Source organism: Astatotilapia calliptera, chromosome 19 (assembly GCF_964374335.1).
Source record: "Astatotilapia calliptera chromosome 19, fAstCal68.1, whole genome shotgun sequence".
Classification (NCBI taxonomy): Eukaryota; Metazoa; Chordata; class Actinopteri; order Cichliformes; family Cichlidae; genus Astatotilapia; species Astatotilapia calliptera.
The window spans coordinates 9,041,370-9,063,333 of NC_137440.1; the positions used below are offsets into that span (position 1 = coordinate 9,041,370).

The 21,964-nt window shown below is 44.0% G+C and overlaps 1 protein-coding gene and 2 long non-coding RNA genes across 4 annotated transcripts; 1 reads left to right on the forward strand and 2 right to left on the reverse strand.

The window, feature by feature from the left end:
• Window positions 1-7,266: 7,266 nt before the first annotated feature.
• LOC145422470 (uncharacterized) lies at window positions 7,267-12,454 on the reverse strand. Its single transcript, XR_013903758.1, has 2 exons — window positions 11,110-12,454; window positions 7,267-8,516 (listed from the first exon to the last, which is right to left on the reverse strand). It is a non-coding gene; the product is annotated as an uncharacterized LOC145422470 (long non-coding RNA).
• A 644-nt stretch (window positions 12,455-13,098) lies between these two features.
• LOC145422312 (uncharacterized) lies at window positions 13,099-13,854 on the reverse strand. The gene is made up of 2 exons (XR_013903608.1): window positions 13,720-13,854; window positions 13,099-13,596 (listed from the first exon to the last, which is right to left on the reverse strand). It is a non-coding gene; the product is annotated as an uncharacterized LOC145422312 (long non-coding RNA).
• Window positions 13,855-16,139: 2,285 nt separating this feature from the next.
• Window positions 16,140-21,202, forward strand: rcor1 (REST corepressor 1). Of its 2 annotated transcripts, XM_026152371.2 has the most exons (14): window positions 16,151-16,715; window positions 16,797-16,856; window positions 17,209-17,259; window positions 17,465-17,545; window positions 17,649-17,701; window positions 18,319-18,480; window positions 18,627-18,745; window positions 18,819-18,897; window positions 18,985-19,035; window positions 19,132-19,278; window positions 19,535-19,612; window positions 19,942-19,999; window positions 20,215-20,462; window positions 20,716-21,202. In XM_026152371.2, the coding sequence occupies exons 1-14, from the start codon at window positions 16,553-16,555 to the stop codon at window positions 20,758-20,760; spliced, it is 1,395 nt and encodes a 464-aa protein (XP_026008156.2). In that variant the 5' UTR covers window positions 16,151-16,552; the 3' UTR covers window positions 20,761-21,202. The 2 variants fall into 2 exon arrangements, with proteins under 2 accessions (XP_026008157.2, XP_026008156.2); XM_026152372.2 differs by lacking the exon at window positions 17,209-17,259 and having other exon boundaries at window positions 16,140-16,715.
• The last annotated feature ends 762 nt before the right edge of the window (window positions 21,203-21,964 follow it).

The following is a 21,964-nucleotide window of genomic DNA, read 5'->3' on the forward strand; positions in this document are numbered from 1 at the left end:
GTGACTCCTCCTCAGTGTTACTACATGTCCTGATGGGAAAGTGGACATGTGAGTGAGGCTCCTCCTGTGTGACCAAACTAGGGGTGGGTTTAAAAAATCGATTTCCCGATTCAAATTGAATTTAGTTTGAATAACGCAATACCGATTCATTAAATCCTGAATCAACTTTTTAAAATATAAATGTACAGAGCGTGGATCGTTCACCCGACGACACGAACACGCTGTCGGTGCACTGCATCACTTCAGCAGCATCAGGTAATGTTCATATGTGGATCAGAGTTTTCTTCCGTTTTTGGATCTACTTTTTATTAAGTTTTTCCTTTTTCTACATATAAACAAAAGGAGAAGAGAAGGATTACATTTGTTCTTCCTGACCTTTGGTGTCCAGGTGACTTCATCTGTGTTTAGGGCCAAAAAGAAGAGCAGAGGAAGAAGAGCAGGCAATCAATCAATCAATCAATCAATCAATCAATCAATCAATCAATCAATCAATCAATCAATCAATCAATCAATCAATCTTTATTTATAAAGCACTTTTCATACAGCAATGTAGCACAAAATGAATTACATGGTTAAAAGCAGCCCACCCTACCGTGCCCTCCAACTCACTCCCCACACTCTCATTAACATAAACGATCATGGATACATACCCCCCCACCCCCACCCCACGCACACACACACACGCACACTTAAAGAGTAAACTTGGGCTGGGCACACATGAGCCAGGTGAGGAAACAGTATCACAGGGAGCCATCTGCACCGGGAGCCGGTCACAGACCGCAGCCTCCAGGCCGGGCACACAGCAGGAGGGAGACAAAGAAGCCCCCCCAGCCAGGCTGAGAGGACCCCCAGAGCCCCAGCAGCCACGGTCGATCACAGCCCCGGTGCAGAGAGCGCCCTCCGAGGAAACACTGGAGCTATGACCCAATATGAGTATATACAGAATAAAAAGATAAAATAAATAAGAATGGGGTTCAATATAAATATAAATAGAGTAAGAAGATAAAAAATGAATAAGAATAAAATCAATAAATATTAGGTAAAGCCTAAATTAATAAATAGAATAACAGGATAGAATAAATAAGCATAAAATAAATAAACGTTAGGTGAAAGCTAAATTAAAAAGGTGGTTTTGAGCCTGTTCTTAAAAACATGTATGTTCTCTGCGGCCCTGAGCTCCTCCGGCAGGCTGTTCCACAGACGAGGACCATACCACTGAAAAGCTGCCTCTCCGTGAGTATGTGTCCTGACTTTGGGAACAATCAAAAGGCCAGTACCAGAGGACCTCAGGGTCCGCGAGGGTTCGTATGGTAAAAGCAGATCTGAGAGATAAGAAGGCCCAAGACCATTAAGACATTTAAAAACCAATAAAAGAACTTTAAAATCGATCCTGAAACACACGGGGAGCCAGTGCAGCGATTCTAAAACCGGTGTAATGTGGGCCCGCCCTCTGATCTTCGTCAGCACACGAGCTGCAGAGTTTTGTAAAAGTTGTAAAGGTGAAATATTATTTTTGGGGAGACCAGAGAGCAGGGCAGTAATCAATGCGACTGGTAATAAAAGCATGCATCAGCATCTCCGTGTTGGCCCGAGAGAGAATAGGGCGGACTCTGGCTATATTTTTAAAATGAAAAAATCCAATTTTGGTTACATGCTTAATATGTGGGATAAAACCAAGCTCAGAGTCAAAAATAACACCCAGGTTTTTCACTTGTAGCGAAGGACATAGTGAAAATGCCTGTAATTTAGACAAGAGTTTCTCTCTCTGAGCCTCAGGACCGATGATTAAAACTTCAGTTTTGTCCTGGTTAAGCTGTAAAACGTTTTCTGCCATCCAAGATCTTATATCTAGAATACAGTTAAAAAGAGCATCCATTGGTCTGGTGTCATCAGGAGACACGGAGATGTACAGCTGCGTGTCATCAGCGTAACTGTGGAAGTTCACTCCATGCCTCCTGATGACACTGCCGAGAGGGAGCATATACAAATTAAAAAGTACAGGGCCTAGAACCGACCCTTGAGGCACACCACATGTCATTCTATGGATCTTAGAGGAGCATGTATCCATACTCACTATAAAAGTTCTGTCTGAGAGACAGGAAGTGAACCAGTTGTGTACAGCACCAGAGAGGCCCACCATGTGTTTCAGTCTGTTTAAAAGAATAGCGTGGTCTACTGTATCAAAGGCTGCGCTTAGATCCAGTAGCACCAGGACTGAGAGCTTTTGGGAGTCCCAGTTACATCTAAGATCATTTAGAACCTTTAGGAGAGCCGTCTCTGTGCTGTGGTTCACCCTAAATCCAGACTGGAATATCTCCAGGATCTGTCTATCATTGAGAAAATCAGTAATCTGAGTAAAAACACGTTATTCTAAGATTTTACTTAAAAATGGTAAGTTGGATACAGGTCTGTATTAAAATCATTACAATCCAAATTGCTCTTCTTCAGAAGGGGCCTCACCACCGCCGTTTTAAAGGCAGCAGGGAAGACACCCAACTGAAGAGAGCAATTCATCATGTATAAAAGCTCAACCTCAAAAAATATAGTTTTTTAAAAAAAGTAAAGTGTTTTAAAGAGTGAAGAAGGGATTGGATCTAAAAGACATGTGGTGGGTCTCACTGTGGAGAAAACTTTCTGAAGGTTCTCAGCATTAACCAGGACAAAGCTGTCCAGTGTCTCCTCAGGTACAATCGAGCCCTCAGATGTGTTTACAATCATATCGTGAGAAGATAAAATATCAGATCTGATGGTGCTGACTTTTCCCCTGAAGTGGTCTGCAAACTGCTCACAGAGCGAGTCTGTGGGGTTCTTTGGGAGCTGTTAAAATCAGGGTTAAATAATTGATCTATGGTGGAAAAGAGGACCTTGGGATTATTTTTGTTATCACTGATTATTTTGGTGAAGTATGAATTTCTTGAAACTTAAACTTGCAGCCACTTCAGAGGTTAGATAGCGCCTCCTCACAGTTCGCACTGAGGTCTTCCGCTGAATAAAACCGGTGATGTTAAAAAACACACAGTAGTGGTCAGAGACAGCCAAGTCAACAACAGAGGACACCCTGGTGGACAGCCCATGGGTGATGACCAGGTCCAGAGTGTGTTGCTGCATGACGTGTTGCTCCTCTGTTGTTGCTGCGTGACGTGCTGGGTAAAATCCAAACAGTGAAGAATGTTTTAGAATTCTTTTGATGCAGGGTCAGAAGGATTATCTATGTGCAGGTTAAAATCACCGGTTAGAATTATCATGTTATATTTTGAGTGTATGTTTGTTAAAAATTCAGAGAATTCCTTGATAAAAGCAGCGCTGTCTTTAGGTGGTCTGTAAACTGTGACAGATAAAACTGGAGGGCTGCTAAAAACAATAGCATGGAATTCAAAAGTGGTAAAATGATCAAATAAAATGTGTTTGGAGGTGAGTGTGTTGTTGGCTAAAGATGCAGTCCCACCACCTCTCTCACCACTTCTAATAGAAAAAGAGAAATTAAAATTTGGTGGGGAGGCCTCAGTGAGAACAACTAGTGCATCCGAGCCCAGCCGTTTCAGTTAAAAATAAACAATCAAGTTTATTATCTAAACTTAAATCATTAATAATAAAAGACTTGTTCAACAGAGAGCGGACATTTAAAAGTGCCATACTGACTGAGACTGGTGGATTTTTGACAGTAGAGTTCAATGGATGTTGACATCTTTGAAGAGGCCGGAGGTTATTAATGTTTTTGGAGTTACTGGATTTATGATGATTCTGTTGCTCTCTGTTTGTGATTATGATGGGTATTGTGTTGACTGTGGGAGAGAGGTCCGAGTCCAGAGTTTTGTGTATTACTGTTAAAAGTGGAACAAATATAGGAGCTGGGACCAGAGGGACATCAGTCAGTGGCGGACAGATCAGCAGGTAATGTCGGTTTGGGGTAATGACAGGGCCGTGTGCGGGAGTGCTGTACGCCAAATGCCAAATTGGCGGACAGCAAACGGCGTCCCCAGGTGTTGAGGTGGAGCCCGTCTGCCCCCAAAAGCTGCCTCCTCTCCCAGGAACTCGTCTCAGAGCCTGTTACCTGGAGCTCTGATAGTGAGCCGTTTACCTCTGACATGCTGAAAACACACGTGCCGTAATGTGTGTGTGATGCACAGTGTTGGGTGTAAGATCAGATATTCCCATTTTTACAGCTGAGCTGCTGCAGTTTAACATCATTGCTAAGTTCATAGCTAAGTTAATGGTACTGCCTTTATGGAAGAGAGTCCTTGACTGTGTAAATCTGGAGTTTGGGCCCATTGCCATGTTATATGTATTATAAAAGTAATTCATATGTGGATAGGATCCGATTGGCTGTATGTGTCAGTGCGGTGTTCCCAGGCCAGCTGAGAGATTTCATCTCTCTAGCATATCCTGGATCTGCCCTGGGGCCTCATTTCGAAACACCTCCCAGGAGGCACCCAGGTGCAACCAACCTTCTCAACTGGCCACTTTCGATCCAGAGGAATAGCGGCCCAACCTATCTCCACAGAAGAGGCCAGCCACCCTTCAGAGAAAGCTGATTTCTGCTGCTTGTATCCGTAAACTCATTCTTTTGGGCACTACCTAGACCAGGGGTCGGCGAGCCGCATGCGGCTCTTTAGTCTTTATTTTGCAGCTCCGGGTGGTTTGGGAAAATAAATTAGAAGTATTTTGCTGAAGTGTATTTTATTTGTGTTTAGTTCTTTTTTTAACTTGTAGTTCTAAATTGGAAGATTATTGTTATATTGAAATATAAAAATAAAATTATATCTTTATTTTTTCATTGCTCAAAATAAGCGTCACACTCGTGGAAGCCGGTGTACCCGCCGAAACGCCGTGCATTTATCGAGACTTTCAACCCCAGGTAGGCCAGTTATGGATCTTCGGATCCACATTATGTCGGCAGCTGTTCTCCACCGTGAACTATGTTAAAAACAAACACCACTTACGCCTCACACGACAGTCCTACGTAAAGATGAAAGCCCCGATCTGCAGACGCTGTGCGCAGAGGTTCAGGGGCAGAAGTCCCATTGTAAACATACGACGGCAGACCCGACGATGTTTGCATGAACACGTTTTTCAGCATCTCTTTATTGACCACTTTTCACACGCGGTTGCTGTACGCATACAGCCGGCTGTAGCTCTTCAACAGCAGAGAGAGCACAGACTTTAAGGCGGCGAGGCGTGATTCCGGGTGCCGCTCAGGTGCGTCCGCTTCCCATGCAGCAGCACTGCAGACGACGCCCCGCCACACACATTAACCAGGTAATATACATATTTAGGCAGAATTTTGTAAATATCTATTTTTCATTTTTAGCAGCATAGTGCTTTTTTCCAATTACTTTTTAAAAGTCAGGTCAAGGCTCCAAAAGCCCAAAGGCGATACAAGGGTGGAGGCTCACAACAGTTTTTGTTTGCCGGATCATTTTAGTTCAGCGTCTTTCCTTTTGTTATATTTCTTTAAGAGTTCAAAATGTGTTAATTACATAAATGTACTTTTCTCTGTAGCACTTCATGGAGTTCATAAACAACACACCTTAGTTGCTCTGTGGATTCTTTTAAAAAGCAGTTCAAAACTTTTCTGTTCAAACAAGCCTTTTGTTGATCTACGCATTTTATAATCTTTACATTATTTACATTTGATCTTTTACATTGTGTATGTCTATTGTTTATTTTAATATTTGTGTACAGCGCTCTGTGACTGCCTGTCTGTGAAAAGCGCTTAATAAATAAACTTTACTTACTTTAGTTGTTCACACAAAGCATAAAGGTAAAAAAAAACAACGTATACAGTGTTATCTTCATTTTAGATTTAAAAAAGTATTTGCGGCTCCCAGTGTTTTCTTTTGCGTGGAAACCGGGTCCAAATGGCTCTTTGGGTGTTAAAGGTTGCAGACCCCTGACCTAGACTATAGGTGAGGGTAGGGACGTAGAATGACAGGTAAATCAAGAGTTACTCTTTATCTCTTGCTCTTCCTTCCCCTCACTCGTGAACAAGACCCTGAGGTACTTAAACTCCTCCACTTTAGGCAGCAACTTGTCCATGACCTGGACTGAGCGCTCCACCCTTTTCCAATGGAGGATGAAGTCCTCGGATTTGAGGGAGCAGCTCCTACTCAGTACTCAGTTTTTATGACTGTCACGATTTACAAAGGCAGATCATGTGGAGATGAAAATGAAGACCCAAATGCAGACACCTTTATTATGGTGGAACTGAAGAATAAACAAAAGCAAAGAGCGACTACACAGAGCTAACAAACCCTAAACTGGGAATGGTAAACTGTAAATGGCCTGTATTTGTATAGCGCTTTATTAGTCCCTAAGGACCCCAAAGCACTTTACATATCCAGTCATCCACCCATTCACACACACATTCACACACTGGTGATGGCAGTCACTACAGCCACCCTGGGGCGCACTGACAGAGGCGAGGCTGCCGGACACTGGCGCCGCCGGGCCCTCTGACCACCACCAGTAGGCAACGGGTGAAGTGTCTTGCCCAAGGACACAACGACCAAGACTGTCCAAGCCAGGGCTCGAACCGGCAACCTTCCGGGGTGGCTGTAGCTCAGGTGGCAGGGCAGGTCAGCCACTAATCAGAAGATCGGTGGTTCGATCCCAGGCTGCCTCCTGGATGCCAAATATCCTTGGGCAAGATACTAACCCCATGTTTGCCTACTGGTGGTGGTCAGAGGGCCCGGTGGCGCCAGTGTCCGGCAGCCTCGCCTCTGTCAGTGCGCCCCAGGGCAGCTGTGGCTACAATGTAGCTTGCTATCACCAGTGTGTGAATGTGTGTGTGAATGGGTGAATGACTGAATGTAGTGTAAAGCGCTTTGGGGTCCTTAGGGACTAGAAAAGCGCTATACAAATGCAGGCCATTTACCATTACAGGACAAACTCCCAACTTTTGAGCCACGATCGCCCGGGAAGACTAAACACTACATGAAACTCGAAAACTTGGAACAAGTGGCATTGACGTTCTGTGTGTTTCTGTTTCTTCCGGTTTGCGTTCACACACAAGGAGCAGATCTTTTTGTGGACAACGTAGGTTTTTTTTAATAGTTCTTGTGCTTGGAGACTGTGAGCAGCCACGCTCCTGTTACTTACACCAGGGATGTGCCGTTCGGTCTCCGTAGCTCTGTGGTGCTGCATGTCAGTGAGTGGTCTGATGTTCCCTGTGAGCTGAGGAGGAAGAGTCGCAGATCCTGCGTCAGCAAACCGAAGGAGAAGGGACAGACCCGTCACTGAGCTGCTAGCTGTTAGAGTGAGGCCGTATTAAAAATTCAAATTTTATTTGTCACGTACACAGTCATACACAGTACGATATGTAGTGAAATGCTTGGACAACTGCTCGTGACCTAAAGAAAACAAAAAAGGAAAAGGCTATGAATAAGATAGGAAATAAATATGAAAATTAAAAAGGGTAAATTTAACTAGGAAGGAATAAAATATAAATTAAGGTTAAAAATGAAATAACTGTACAACACAAATTAGAATGAAGGGTAAATTTAACTGGGAAGAATAAGATAAAGATAAATATATAAATTAAAGTTGAAAATAAAATAACTGTACAACAAAATACACAATATAGAACTATATAAGAATGTATGAAGAAATCTAAATCTAAATATATATATACACAATAACAGCAGCTGTACAAGTATTAACCGGAAATGAAGAATATAGTGACCAGTGTTGTGCAAAACCAAAGTCCAGAAAGTCCAGTGTGTGTAAGAACTGTATGTGTGGATCAGTACTGTGTGGTGGTGTGATTGAGAGACCGTATCGCCTGCGGGAAGAAGCTCCTCCTCAGTCTCTCTGTGTTGGTCTTCAGGGAGCGGAATCGCTTTCCTGACCTCAACAGAGAGAACAGTCTGTTGTTGGGATGGCTGAGGTCCTTCACGATCTTCCTGGCCTTGGTCCAGCACCGCCTGCTGTAGATTGAGTGCAGGTCAGGGAGCTCGGAGCGGATGGTGCGCTCAGCTGACCGCACAACCCTCTGTAGAGCTCGTCTGTCCTGCATGGTGCTGTTCCCGAACCAGGTTAAGATGTTTCCCGCCAGGATGCTCTCTATGGTGCACGAGTAAAAGTTCCTGAGCACCTTGGAGGTGCTCAGGAACCACGTGCTACCACGTGCTGTTTGTATGTCCGACCCTCTGCTAAATGCAGCAACAGCTGCGATGTTATGTTACCAGCAGACTCCAAACACAGCATCCCCAGGCCTTTTCCAATCTGCCGATTTGAATTATATCTCTTAGTCCTGTACTCTGCTCACCTTCACCCAACACATTACCTACCACACCAGAGACTTTGGGGGGGCTCAGATCACAGCCTGGTTCATCTCGAGCCTGTGGGTAAACCAGAGATGGTCTGAGGGACTGCTTCAGCTCCACTGTCTGGGGAGATCTCTGTGCTCGTCATGGGAGGACACTGACAGCATCACAAACAACATTAAGTTCTGTGTGGACAACACTGCGCCCTCTTGAAGGTATGGTGTTTCTCCAATAACAATCCCCGAATCAACCCTAAAATAAAGGAGAAGAAAGAACCATTACATCAAATAAGGTAGGAGCCGAGAGCTGAAGAAGGAAGATCAGGGATGGAGAAAACATCTGCAGGAAGAAGCGTGGCATCAGCTCCAGGCTCCTAAGGTGGTTGTGTTGTGTGGCATCATGGGATACATGTCTGGGGAAGGTGGGGAAAGTACCACGGTGCATCTACGGTGCACATAGAGTCGCAGGTTCTTCCTCCCAGCAGCTGTTTTAACCATGAACTTTGTCAATGAGGGACAATAAAGGATATTTATAGTCTATTCTATTCAGTACTTCTCCACTGTGTGAGGCACAGCGACAGATCAGAGTATTCATATCATTTCCTTAAACGTCCTTCATATATTCCATTGATGTTAGTGCTGTGAAGAATCTCCTGCACGTTTCTGTTAGTTTGTGCATCAGCGAAACAATGCAAACTATTATCACTGAATCATTAAAAAAATAATTAAAAAGAATTTTGTAAAAAACATAAACCTCATTAATTCATGTTTATTCACAACAGAACATAATATCGAGCGTTGTTCCGTTCTGTCCGAGGGATGATTCTAGCTGCTCTTTGGTGCAGTTCAGTTGGCGATGTTCTGGCTTTGTAGAGGTCTTTCTTATAAAGCAACAAACTATTTCTCCAGGCTAAATGATGATCCTCTAAATTTGTGACACGTCATTTCCTCTCCAGCTTACGAGTCATCTGCTTTAGGGTACGTGTTTGAGAATTATACCACGGAGTCAGGTACTTCTGATTAGAGACCTTAGTTTTCACAGGAGCTACAGTATCCAGAGTCGTACGTAGTGAGGAGGTAAAATTATTAACAAGATGATCGACCTCTGTTGGAGTAGTGTTCAGATAGCTGTTCTGCTCTGTGTTGGTACATGGCATTGAAGATGATAACAGTGGGTGGATTATATTCTTAAACTTCTCAATTGCCCCTCGGGGATAAATAAAGTCTTCGAATCTAAATTAGTTACAGCACTTTCAGAAAGACATCTACTGTGATGAAGTCTACTCCCCACTGCTGGGTAAATTATTGTAAATGTAAATTATCAGGAAATAATCACCTGTCCCATACAACACACTCTGATCTGGGCAACTAAGGGAACCAAACTGGAAAAATAAAGAACGGGAAGTTGGAAGCAGCACGGTGGTTAGCACTGTTGCTGCACAGCAAGAAGGTCCTGAGTTCAATTCCACCATCAGGCCGGGGTCTTTCTGTGTGGAGTTTGCATGTTCTCCCCGTGTTTGCGTGGGTTCCCTCCGGGTACTCCGGCTTCCTCCCACCGTCCAAAGACATGCAGCTTGTGGGGATAGGCTAATTGGATAATCCAAATTGTCACTAGGTGTGAATGTGCGAATGAATGTGAGTGTGAATGGTTGTTTGGCCCTGCGACAGACTGGCGACCTGTCCAGGGTGTACCCTGCCTCTCGCCCTATGACAGCTGGGATGGGCTCCAGCGCCCCCCGCGACCCTGAAAAGGATAAGCGGAAGCGAATGGATGGATGGGAAGTTTGAAATGTTTGAAGGTTGAAAGGGAAATGATTTTGTTTGAGTGCTAGAGCTCGAGGATTAACAGGAACACGTTTGCTTTTGACGAGATTAATCTTAAAGCCAGAGCAAAAAAACAAAAAAAAAAACGAACCTCTACAAAAGAGACACGATTGGTGGGATGCACATAGAAGAAGGTCATGTGCATAAAGAAACAGCTAAACCACTTCCCACAACCTCATTCAACACTGTTCAACACAACAAAGAGATAATTCCACTCAACACAATCAAATGCTTTCTCTGGTTTTAGCGAAACAACTAATTCCGACAGGACAGCAGTGTGTGAACACTGAAAACCAGATGAAGCCCTTTAATGAAGCAGTTTTGTTCCTGTGAGAGAAGTCCAGGAAGAACCATCTCAAAATGAGCTGCTAACACTTTAGCCACGATTATATATAGCAGGTACAGGAAGTAGGGTCTTTTTTCACAAGTAGTAGTAGCATATTTGTCTTTGTTCAAGTCGGTTCAATTGTATTTATATAGCATCAAATGACAACAACATTTGTCTCAAGGTGCTTTATGTTGTAAGGTAAAATCCCTACACTGTAACATCTAACTGGTTCCCAGAACATAGTAAACTAAGGTTGGACAACTTGTTCATTGCAAGTGCATAGTACTACAAATAACATGAATTTTCTGAGAGATATATTAATTGTTTACCCACTGAAGAAACTCTTCAAGTTCTACTAAATTAAGAAAACAATTGGTGCCAACTTTTTAAAATTTTGTTTACACACAAATTAAATGTGACTAAATCACATGTTTTTTCTTATATTTCCAGTACAAGACCTACTATAAACCCTATAAGTATGATTCAAAAAGAATAATTAACAACACTTCCTGAAGTTAGAATCAGCCCAACTTCTATTTGAAATGCAAAGAAGTATATGAGCCAACATACCAGACACTGTTCTGCTGAACAACAAACTATTCCCACTATAGTAGATCGTTACAATTAATTATATTAATTGTGTATTTGCTTGTTAAACAATTTTAAACTTTAATAATCTCACAATGAAACTTACTCGGGCGCAGACCAGCTGAATTCAGAAAGTCACGTTTGTTTACAATCACATTGGGTTCAAAGGTGAAAGTGTATGCAATGTATAGGGCTGGGATTTCCAGGGATGGAAGGGGAACGGCTCCAAAACACACTACACACATCCGCTCCTCACTCTCCACTTACAAGTCCTCTTCGACACCTCACTGCCAGACTCAGGAAACAGGAACGGGTCCAGGAGGACAAGGAAACGCAGTTAGAACAGACTAGTACTTCACACTGGACCCAGAGGCGAACCAGGCTGTACTGACAAGAGTTACTCAACAATCCAACCAAGAAGTCCACTGAACCACCATGTTAAATAGTGGCTCAGGCAATCAGGCAGATCTGTGGCAGGTGGATGATTAAACCAGGTGCGTGGGCCAAGGTTGTGGGTGGCTGACACTCTTCCTCGTTGCTTTCGTTTTAGTTAGTGATGGCCCGCTTGAAGCTGACGCTCCGGAGCGTGTGTCGAAAAAAACAACACACTGGTTCAGAAGCACTGTGTCGAGGCTTGCTTCGTTTGGCTAAAGTCACGTGACCAGTGACGTCCGAAGCTTCATTACGCACGTAACTGCTTCGGTACCTGATTCAAACAGATATAAGGAAGTGAATCATCCACGGGATTCGTGGAGTGTGTTGATGGTGACAGATAGCGACGAGGTGATCATTCCACTGACAGATATGGAGCCAGCGAGGAAGAGAGGACGTTCTGGCGTGTGGGAATATTTTGAGTTGATTTTGCTCAATTCATTTTATCTGCCGAAGTGAAAAACTTGAAATGTCCAAAATCATGTTTTCATAATGTAAATATCATTACAGCATATGACTTCAGGAACACTTCCATGTGAATTAAAGCTAATGAAGACTACAAAAATGTATTTGACACTATACGTACATTACATTGCTACAGTTTAGAAAATCATTTTGTTTATTGTTTTTAGGTGATAGTCTGCAGGACCCAGGAATACCTGCATATCTACCAACTTGCAGTGTAGTTCCTGCACTCCACAGCCTCTTCTGTTCCATGCAAGTGGATTTTCTCCAGGGCAGGAGAAACTATTTCTAAGAAAAGAAACAGACTCAGCCAGCGCACAGTAACACTAATCCTCTTTTTAAATGTAAATAACAAAAGGGCTACCTTACATTGATCATGTTTTTACTTTGCAAGTTCTTGATTAGGGGTGGGTTTTGATTATCGCTTTTCTGATTACAATCCATGCTAAATTGAATAAAGTGATATTGATTCATTAAAATCCCGTGTCGATTTGTAAATTAACGTTATTATGCCTGAAACGCCAGCATCTCAGGTTAAACCTCACAACATGTCGTCAAACACCAAACAGCTAAAACAGTAACTGGGAGCAGGTTTACGGATTCTGCATACAAACGTGAACACAGAGCGCGGACCCGACGCGTCAGAGTCAGATTTTGGTGCGTCGTCGGGTCCGCGCTGTGTTTGCCTCTTTTTTTTCCGCTGGCTTCTGCAGCTGCAGGTTTCATAACTCAACTGTTTACATCTCTAATTAAGTCTCACATGTGTCAGCTTTCTTTTAATAGATACGAAATTATGGATATATACTGTTAAATGATCAGACTTGTAATATTTCTGACTGAGGCAAAACTTTCCAGATTCCAATCAAATTGAATCGGATCCTGTATCGAATCAAAATTATTCTACAAATCAGTGACGATGCAGCCGTACTCAGCTTCCTAAGCATTTTCCCTTTCCAGTTCACAATCAATCCCACCCCTAGGTCAAAAATATGTATAGGACAATTGGCCTAATCTAATATTTTGTATGAACCTGTCCAGCTGTCCAGTGATTAAACGACAAGTAGATGGAGGCAGGACTTCACAGCAGGGGCATACTCCATAATGTGCTGTGCATTATCATATGTATATTATATATATTGCTCACTTATTGTATTTACCAACATCAAGGAGTTATGAGCAAAGAAAGGCCACCATAGTGCATGTTTAAATAGGGAAAGTTTATTGATCAAAATGTATTACGCAAATACGCATTACATTTTTTTCAGCCCACCAATCGAGAAAACAAAACCAATTACATGTTCAAAGCAACGGAACGGTGGCCCAATATCAGAGAGAACTCCACTCTTGAGTGAGCAGTGATAATTGAGCAGTCCGTTTTATTTTGCAGATTCAAGCTGCTCTTCAAAATTTTCACCACCAGATGTCACCGGAGAGGACTGTGTTGAAAAGCTTCGAGTAATGAACCGTTTTTCAATACAAGCTTCAGTGCTTCGGAAAGCTTCATTTGGCCATCACTAGTTTTAGTCACCCACTGCTGTGCTTGGCCCTGGAGTGTCCTCAGGGAGAGAGGAAATTAGGACAGGAGGCTTAATGGAATGCCTCTGTCCTATCACCTCATCCATGAGGGCAAGGGTTACCCTAACCCAGCAGTGGGCTTCCCACTGACCCCCTCTCCTGAGTCTGGATACTTGCAATCCTAAAGGCAGAGGAAATCAAAAATGACAGCAGGCAAGTAAAAACACCACAACAACTCTTAGTAATTGCACATTTATCAACCTGTGTTCTTATGAATTATCTTCTTGATAACACACATACATACTTTGTTTGTTTGTTTGTTTTTAAGTTGTCCCATTACTTTCTGGCCTGCAAGGGGTTGACTTTCCCCTTCTCCAGAATTTTCCTGTCACACACAACAAATAAGATAAGAGTGGAAACCATGGCAACTATGTTAATCCCTAAATCCTATTTATTATAGAGCCGTTTAGGCTCTATAATAAATAGAGCTTTTCATTCTGATGATCTACAGAATAATTTGGGCAGCAAAGAAAATTTCACTGTCCAAAAACTTGCAGACTTCACTATAGACTGTGCAGTCAGTTTGTGGGATATTTGAATAAATGCAGAGCAAACTGTGGTTGTTTGTATTTACTTACACAAAATGAGATAAAAACAAAATAAAATGACCATTTCATCTGGTGCTATTGACATTTTCAGGCCATTTGTATGACCTCAGATGCCGTCTCTCAATCTAGTTCTTTGTTTTGTCTAAAAACAAAAACCAAATCAAAAATTTAGGAACTAGTTAATCATTTCGGTTATACTTATATCCACACCTGGGTGACTAATTTGTATGTTTTATATATAAAACTCCAAAAGTAACATAAAGAGAATCCAAACACTCGAGTAAAGCAGGCGACCTGTGAGTTGTAAGCTACCTAACCCTAAGTACAGTATAGGGTAAATGTACTTAGTTCAACCACGGAAAAGCAACATTTCCAGCTTACTACGTTTTTCCGATTTAAGACAAATCAAATAAATTGAGTTGAACAGCTTTTTGAATGAATAGTACTGGTAACTTACTTCAGTCTACTTAATATTTGTTAATTAAGCACAATATTAGATTTTACAGTGTACAATAATATTGAGAAAAACCCAACAATCATATGACCCCCTATGAGCAAGCACTTTGGTGACAGTGGGAAGGAAAAACTCCCTTTTAACAGGAAGAAACCTCCAACAGAACCAGGCTCAGGGAGGGGCGGGGCCATCTGCTGTGACCCAGCAGCGTACGTCTATTGCAGCATAACTAATGCTGGGCAGACACTGTGCGATTTTTTTTCAGTCGCGCGATTCAGCTCCTGCTCAAACTGTACGGTTGACTCGAAGGGGTTAGATGTTCATAGGTCACTTGTAGAATTTCTGTTATAACCTTCATTTTTATGGACGCACAGTGTGAGCACTCAGGTCGCATCAGAGCATCGGGTCGTATAGTGTGAGACCCTGCATCGTGACCTATGAACTTCTAACCCCTGCGAGTCAACCGTACAGTTTGAGCAGGAGCTGAATCGCGCGACTGAAAAAATCGCACAGTGTCTGCCCAGCATAAGCCCAGCATTAGGGAGGATTCGGGGTCACCTGGTCCAGCCCTAACTATATGCTTTAGCAAAAAGGAAAGTTTGAAGCCTAATCTTAAAAGTAGAGATAGTGTCTGTCTCCTGATTCCAAACTGGAAGCTGGTTCCACAGAAGAGGGGCCTGGAGACGGGTTAATGTAGGAGGCAGGGAACCATGTTCCAGAGAGGAGGCAGTTATTATTAAATATTTAAAAAAAATAAATAAATAAACAAAAAATATATATATATATATATATATATATATATATATATATATATATATATATATATAAACTCAATAGGAAACCCATCAGGGCCTGGAGCCTCATGACTTTGCATGGATTTAATTCAAAGGAAAATGTGCTCTAGACTGAGAGGTGCATCAAGCCTATGAAGGAATATGAAGATTTTGAAGGAAAGTCATTCTGACAATGATTTAGACTGATAAAGAGAAGAGTAAACATTTCTACAAATATTTTAATAGCTACTGGTTTAAAAACGAGATTGCCAGAGGAATCAATACTTTGAAGGTTTCAGTTGGTGTGCTAAAAGCCTGCTTGGTTTCTCACCATAATCACAATAATAAACAGCACAGGAAGGCAATATCAGACCATCGAGCAGCTCTGACTGAAGATTTTATCGTTGTTTCATTGACCTCTCTGATGGCTTTTTGACATTTCTTGAATCAACATCGTGAATTTGAGTTTAAAATTAACTGAGTTTGTTTTTGTGTCACGATGAACCGAGAAAGAAAGGATTCCCACCTAGATAAACTTTGACAGATTCCCGTGATACTGAATAAGATACTGAACTGTTACGGATTAAAAAAAGTCAATTGGATTAAAGCAGTGAAGGGATTAAATTGACGATCCGAAAGATCAAGTGGATTGAATCTCCGTGGTAACGAGTTTAATTATCCCACGGGATATTATTGATCAATCTGTGATTTGCTGTGAATGTTTAATTTAAACATCTGACTGATTGCAGGGTGCTTGCGGAAATCGACCGCGATCATTAAAAACTGATCAATACTGCCCAGAGTACTGCTCGGTGATCTTTCGGTTATGGGTCAGCTGTGCAGAATATTGATCAGTGATCAGGGCTGTTCCGGATGTCCTGTGATGGCAGCTCTCTCTCTCTCTCTTTCTCTCTCACACACACACACACACACCGAGCCGCCTGCACGCGCCTCTCTGATCGCTCTCGTTGGTTTGTATCAGCTGATCGGAGCGGGTTCGGCTCTGGGTCCGGCTCGGGATCCCTGTACGGTTCCGATCTAATCCGGCTTCGTCTGGTTTGGGCTCTTTGTTCCGGAACTTTTCGGACTCTTCGGTGAGCTGTTAGCCGTTAGCCTTTCCTAGCTGCAGCGGATCGATTCTTTCCTCGGAACCTTCCACAGCACAGTTCCTGTTTCAACCCGAACCGTTCCCCGGCTGCCCGGCCCGGACTCTCGCTCTGCTCCGGGCCGACAGGCGGCTCGGTTCGGTTAGTGGAGCGGCTGAGCTAACAAGCTAACAGTTAGCCTGAGCTAGCTGCTAGTATGCCCGCGATGCTGGAGAGGAACCCAGAGGCTTCGGGCAAGAGGAGAGGCCGAGCCCCGGGAGGAGGGCCCGTCGGCGGAAAGAGTCTGTCCGGTAATGGACCCAGTACCAACAGCTGCTGGGAAGAAGGAAGTTCAGGCTCGAGCAGCGACGACGAGCATGGTGGGTAGCCTCGATCATCGCCGCCGCTGCTGAGACTAATCTGAGTACTGTACTGAGTACTGTGTGTGTGTGTGCGCGCAGGTGGAGGAGGGATGCGGGTCGGACCGCAGTACCAGGCCGTGGTTCCCGACTTTGACCCGGGTAAGATTGCGGCTGGCTCGGGAGCCTCGCAGCGGAGTAGTAGCCTCGAACAATACCAGCTGTAAAGTTCGCGGCGCTGGTTCCGGTCCCCGCGTGCCGGTTCCACCTCCACATGTGTGTCCGGCTCTGGTTCTGGGTTCGTTTGTGTTTCAGGAGCTTTTGTTTCCTTAGCAGAAGCAGCTCGATGCTCCTCCTCACAGTCAGAACATTCAACTTTAGTCACAAACTTCACACACCGACAATATTCAATAATCAGATAACAGTCATCAATAATCGCTGCAGAATCTGACCAGATTCCTGAAAACTGGTCACAGCAACAGCTCTGAGTTAAACTTCATGTTGATCCTCACAGTGATGCTGAGTCTGAACCCTTCTTCACACAACCACCTGAAAAGTCGTACAGGTGAGCAGCTCTGCCTGCACAGGTGTGGCTGGTGGCTCTGAAGGAGCTGCTCCATTTTCAAAGTTAGTTTATTGATAAACTTCTGATCAGCTCCAGCGTTCTACCAGCACCGTTACAGCATGAATCCCTCATCGAGTTATTGAATGTGATGTGAGAACCATTCTAATTAATTAATAATCTCATTAACGTGTGTGTGTGATTCCAGATGTAGCCCGGGCGGCTCATCTCCGGGAGAACCTGGGGATGTTGGTTTGGATCCCCAACAGCTGCCTGAATCAAACACAGTGTAAGAAATGGCTCATTGACCTGAGAACATGGTGCACTGATGAGAGTCTGATGGCGTTTTGTGGGTGTTTTTTTTTTTGTTTGTTTTTTTTTCTCTGTTGCAGTGGACGAGTACATCGCCATCGCCAAAGAGAAGCATGGCTACAACATGGAGCAGGTAATTGTTCACAACTTGGTCACTTTTTTTATTTTAATTCCTCTTGTGCCGCCATATTTAGACATTGGTTCACGCTGCCATCCTCAGTCAGTAACAGGTGTACTTATGAACACAGTGTTATTTTGGAGGTTCAGTCGCTGCTAATCATGTGGTGCTGCCCCTTTCTCTCTCCTCTTTGGCTTCCTGCTCCTTCTCCACGTTGGACTGCAGTTGGTGAGGGGCTTGGAGAAAAAAACGTATAAATTACATCTTTAACAGGGCGCCTGCTTTAGCAGCGAACATGTGACTATCTGAGCATGTGCACAAACCGATGTCACACTCAGTGACCCGAGTGTCCGATCTGCTTTTCTTTGTTAATTCAAAGTCCTCTGCAGAACTTTGCTTCACTTTCAGGATGGTAAAATAAAGTTCAAGTTCTCTCAGGAATATCAGACAGGTGGACCTGAAGTTCCTGTGTTTTTAAACTCACTGCCTTCACGCCACTATCACATGTTCAGCTGTTAGAGGGCCTGAACACACAGGAAGTGCTCAGCGTTTGCAGGGACCGTATAGATCATCACACCAAATGTCCTTCAGTATTTACAATGTCCACATTTTACCTGTCTCACCTGTCACAGGCGCTGGGCATGCTCTTCTGGCACAAACACAACATCGAGAAGTCTCTAGCCGACCTGCCAAACTTCACTCCGTTCCCCGATGAGTGGACGGTGGAGGACCGCGTGTTGTTCGAGCAGGCCTTCAGCTTCCACGGGAAGAGCTTCCACCGCATTCAGCAGATGGTACCAGTGCTCCCAGTCCTAGTCTCTCTCTGCTCCCAGTGCTCCCAGTCATTTTCCCCCCTTTGACCAGTGCTCGCAGTCGTAGTCTCCCTCTGTGACCAGTGCTCGCAGTTTGACCAGTAGCTCCTTGTTGTGTCTGTCTGTAGTTACCTGATAAGTCGATGCCCAGCCTGGTTCGGTTTTATTACTCTTGGAAGAAGAGTCGCAGTAAAACCAGCCTGATGGACCGCCAGACTCGGAAACACAAACGAGAGCGAGACGACAGGTGAGCAGATACCTGCGCAGGTGTGGGTGCTACCCGATTGGCCGATGAGTGTAAATATAAATGTCTGTTTCAGTGACGATGAAGTCGAGGACGGTAATGGAAATCCTCCGAGTGACTCTGAGTTGGACGTAAATAAAGAAGACAAGAAGGAGGTACAAAGTTCAGTGTTTACTTGTTTGTTTGTTTGCTTGTTTGTTTACCTGTTTGTTGCTGTTGTTTACCCGTGTGACTCTTTTCAGGTGAGCTCAGGTTCAGAGAGGTCAGAGGTGAAACCAGTTTCTGGTCTGAAGGTAAGAACACCTTAGCAACCCTCAGACCGTAGCCTGTATGTTCGTACCTGTCTGTTAGATGGGTGACGGCGGCTGCCTCTCTCTGTTCACCTGCAGACAGGTGGGAAGGCGTCCCAGCGGATGAAGAAGCGCCCCCCCAGAGGGATGTTTCTGAACCATCAGGACGTTGTTTCTCTGTCGTCCTCAACGCCTCAGGGACTCATCAGACAGCTCGACTCGCAGCTCGTCTCCATCAAGAGACAGGTGAGTCCATGGTCACAGAAACGCTAGAACGGGGAGGTGCAACCATCGCCAGAAATCTACAGAGGGACTGAAAATAGTCAGAGGGCTGGTCAGGTAATGGCGTTTATCGCCAATACAAACAAACCTAACCTAAACAAAAGGTCACCTGTACGAGCTGCAACAGGTAAACGGCTTCACGCCTGATCATCTGCACAGCGTGGATACCTGCACTCACCTTGATCACATTCCTGTTTCTGAGCCTCAGTCTCTGTTTCAGATTCAGACCATCAAACAGACCAACAGCGTGCTGAAGGAGAAACTCAGCTCGGGGCTGGACGAGTTCAGGCTGCCCGAGGTAACCGCGGCAACGCGATAACACAGCAACATGGCAGCGCAATACAGCAACGCAGTACAGTAACACATAACCGCAATATAGAAATACACAAATGCAGTTCAAAAACACACAAATGCAGTACAGCACAGTGAGTGTATCCTCACTGATTTTTCTCTGTGATTTCGACGATCGATTCAGATCACTTTATTCAAACTAATAAAGTCACTGAGCGCGCTCACTGAGCATCGAAATCACAGAGAAAATCAGTGAGGATACACTCACAGCAACTGAAAGAGCGCGCTCTTTCAGTTGCTGGTGTTCCTGGATGCTAATGTTTCTTTATGTTTCAGGTGAACCAGAAGTTCAATAACCGTTGGACCACAGAGGAGCAGCTGCTCGCCGTCCAAGGTAACACCTGAAACAAATCACCTGACAGATGTTCTCATCTTTTTAAAGCATCTGTTTATCAGTGTCAGGGTTGATTGATCAGACATGTAAAATCATAACTGGATAACCTATCAAGGTGCGGACATGTGAACTCGAGCCTTCTATGAAGGCTGCTGTCAGACTTCTCAGTCAGTGATTGGTCGATGACTGTCTCCCTCCCGTCCAATCCTACACAGCCATCAGGAAGTATGGGCGGGACTTCCAAGCCATCTCAGATGTGATTGGTAACAAGTCGGTGGTGCAGGTGAAGAACTTCCTAGTAAACTACAGACGCAGGTTTAACCTGGACGAGGTGCTGCAGGAGTGGGAGGCGGAGCACGGCATGGAGGTGGGGGCAGGAGCGAGCGAGGACGACAGGATGGAGGAGAAGATGGAGGTGTGTCCCACTGAGGAGGATGAGGTCACCGCCAAGCAGACCAAGGAGGTGAGGACACAAATCCCAGCATGCTTGGCAGCACACATACCTGTCTGGGTCATGTGACCTCCGTTTTTTACGGTTCCCGTGTCAGCTCATGCTACTCATGTGACTGATTTTGGTCTCAGTGGATGTGATGATTTTAGAGGCATTAAGGAAGTTGTACTAATGACACTGCATGACTCAAATTACATACACCTGGCCACATCTGCACTCACCTGCTCAGGTGGGACAGTCTCACTGTGTTTTTCTTCTCCTACAGGATTCGTCCTCTCCACTGAATGCCAACAAGCCTTTGGCCTCCTGAGACCTTCTGGCCCTTCCTCTTTAGATTCAGGGCTCTGCCCCTCCAGTTTCAGGCCCCGCCCCACAGGCTTTATAATGTAATTTTTTTTATTGTATAATGTGTTTCTCTTTAATTTTCTCCGTTTTTAGATCAGGTGTGGGGTTTGTTTTATTAACCTGTCATTTACTGCTCGCTCTGGACCAATCAGACCCGTCAGTCCAAATGGGCGGAGCTTTTGTTCCTTATTTTCTGCTTTTCATGCTTTTTTTGGGTTGTTTTTTGTTTTTATTACTTCCTGTTTGGTGTGTTGGGGATAGGGTGTCAGACTGAAGCAGCCATGTTGGATGACCTTGTTCAGGAAGGAGGTGTGTCCTAACCTGATGGCATCTTTTTTGGGGGTTTTTTTTTTTCTATTATTTTAGGACTTTTTAGAAAGACAATAAAACCAAAGTTGATCAGTAAAGTAAATTGTATGTTTTCTTCTTTGAGACCAAACTGAGTCCTCAGGTGATTTAAGAGAAGTGGCGCCCCCTGCTGTCTGTGTTTGTGTGCTACAGAGACAGACTGACCAGCTGTGTCTACTGATGGAAAATGAGCCAAATAGAAACGAGTCACCATAATAAGTCACAGCAGTCTCCTCAGACAGTGGAAACACTGAGGTTTCTTTTCATTATTATTGTAACAGCAGATCATAAAACATCTCAGGACGCAGAGTTAATTTTCATTAATCTGCAGCATCATAAATGAGTTTTCTAAAATAATCTCAGGATTTAAATCGGCGCGTGTGCCTGAGCCAGTCTGCTCTGCAGCTCAGTGGGGCAGACACAAACTCTATTTATCTGTAAATTAAATCAGAAACTACACTTTAATCATTTTCCTTTTCTTGGTTCAGGCTGCTGCTCTTAAAGCTCACATGGAAATTAAAATAAACACTGCAGCTTTTGTACTGCGTTGCTGTATTGCGGTTATGTGTTACTGTACTCACACTTTGCAAAACTCTGTGATGGGCCAGTTCTGGTCCCCGGGCCTTGTGTTCAATGTTCCCTCTAAGTGGCGCGTGTGCGCAATTGCGCACTGCTGGCACAGTCTCTGCACACAGAAAATCTGTGTTGCGCACAAAAAAATAAATCTAACCTGAATTGAAATTAAAATTAATACGTTCACAATTCTGTTCTTCAGTGTGAGTCAGTGAGTGACTGGCTGCTCCCGTATGGGATCAGAACGA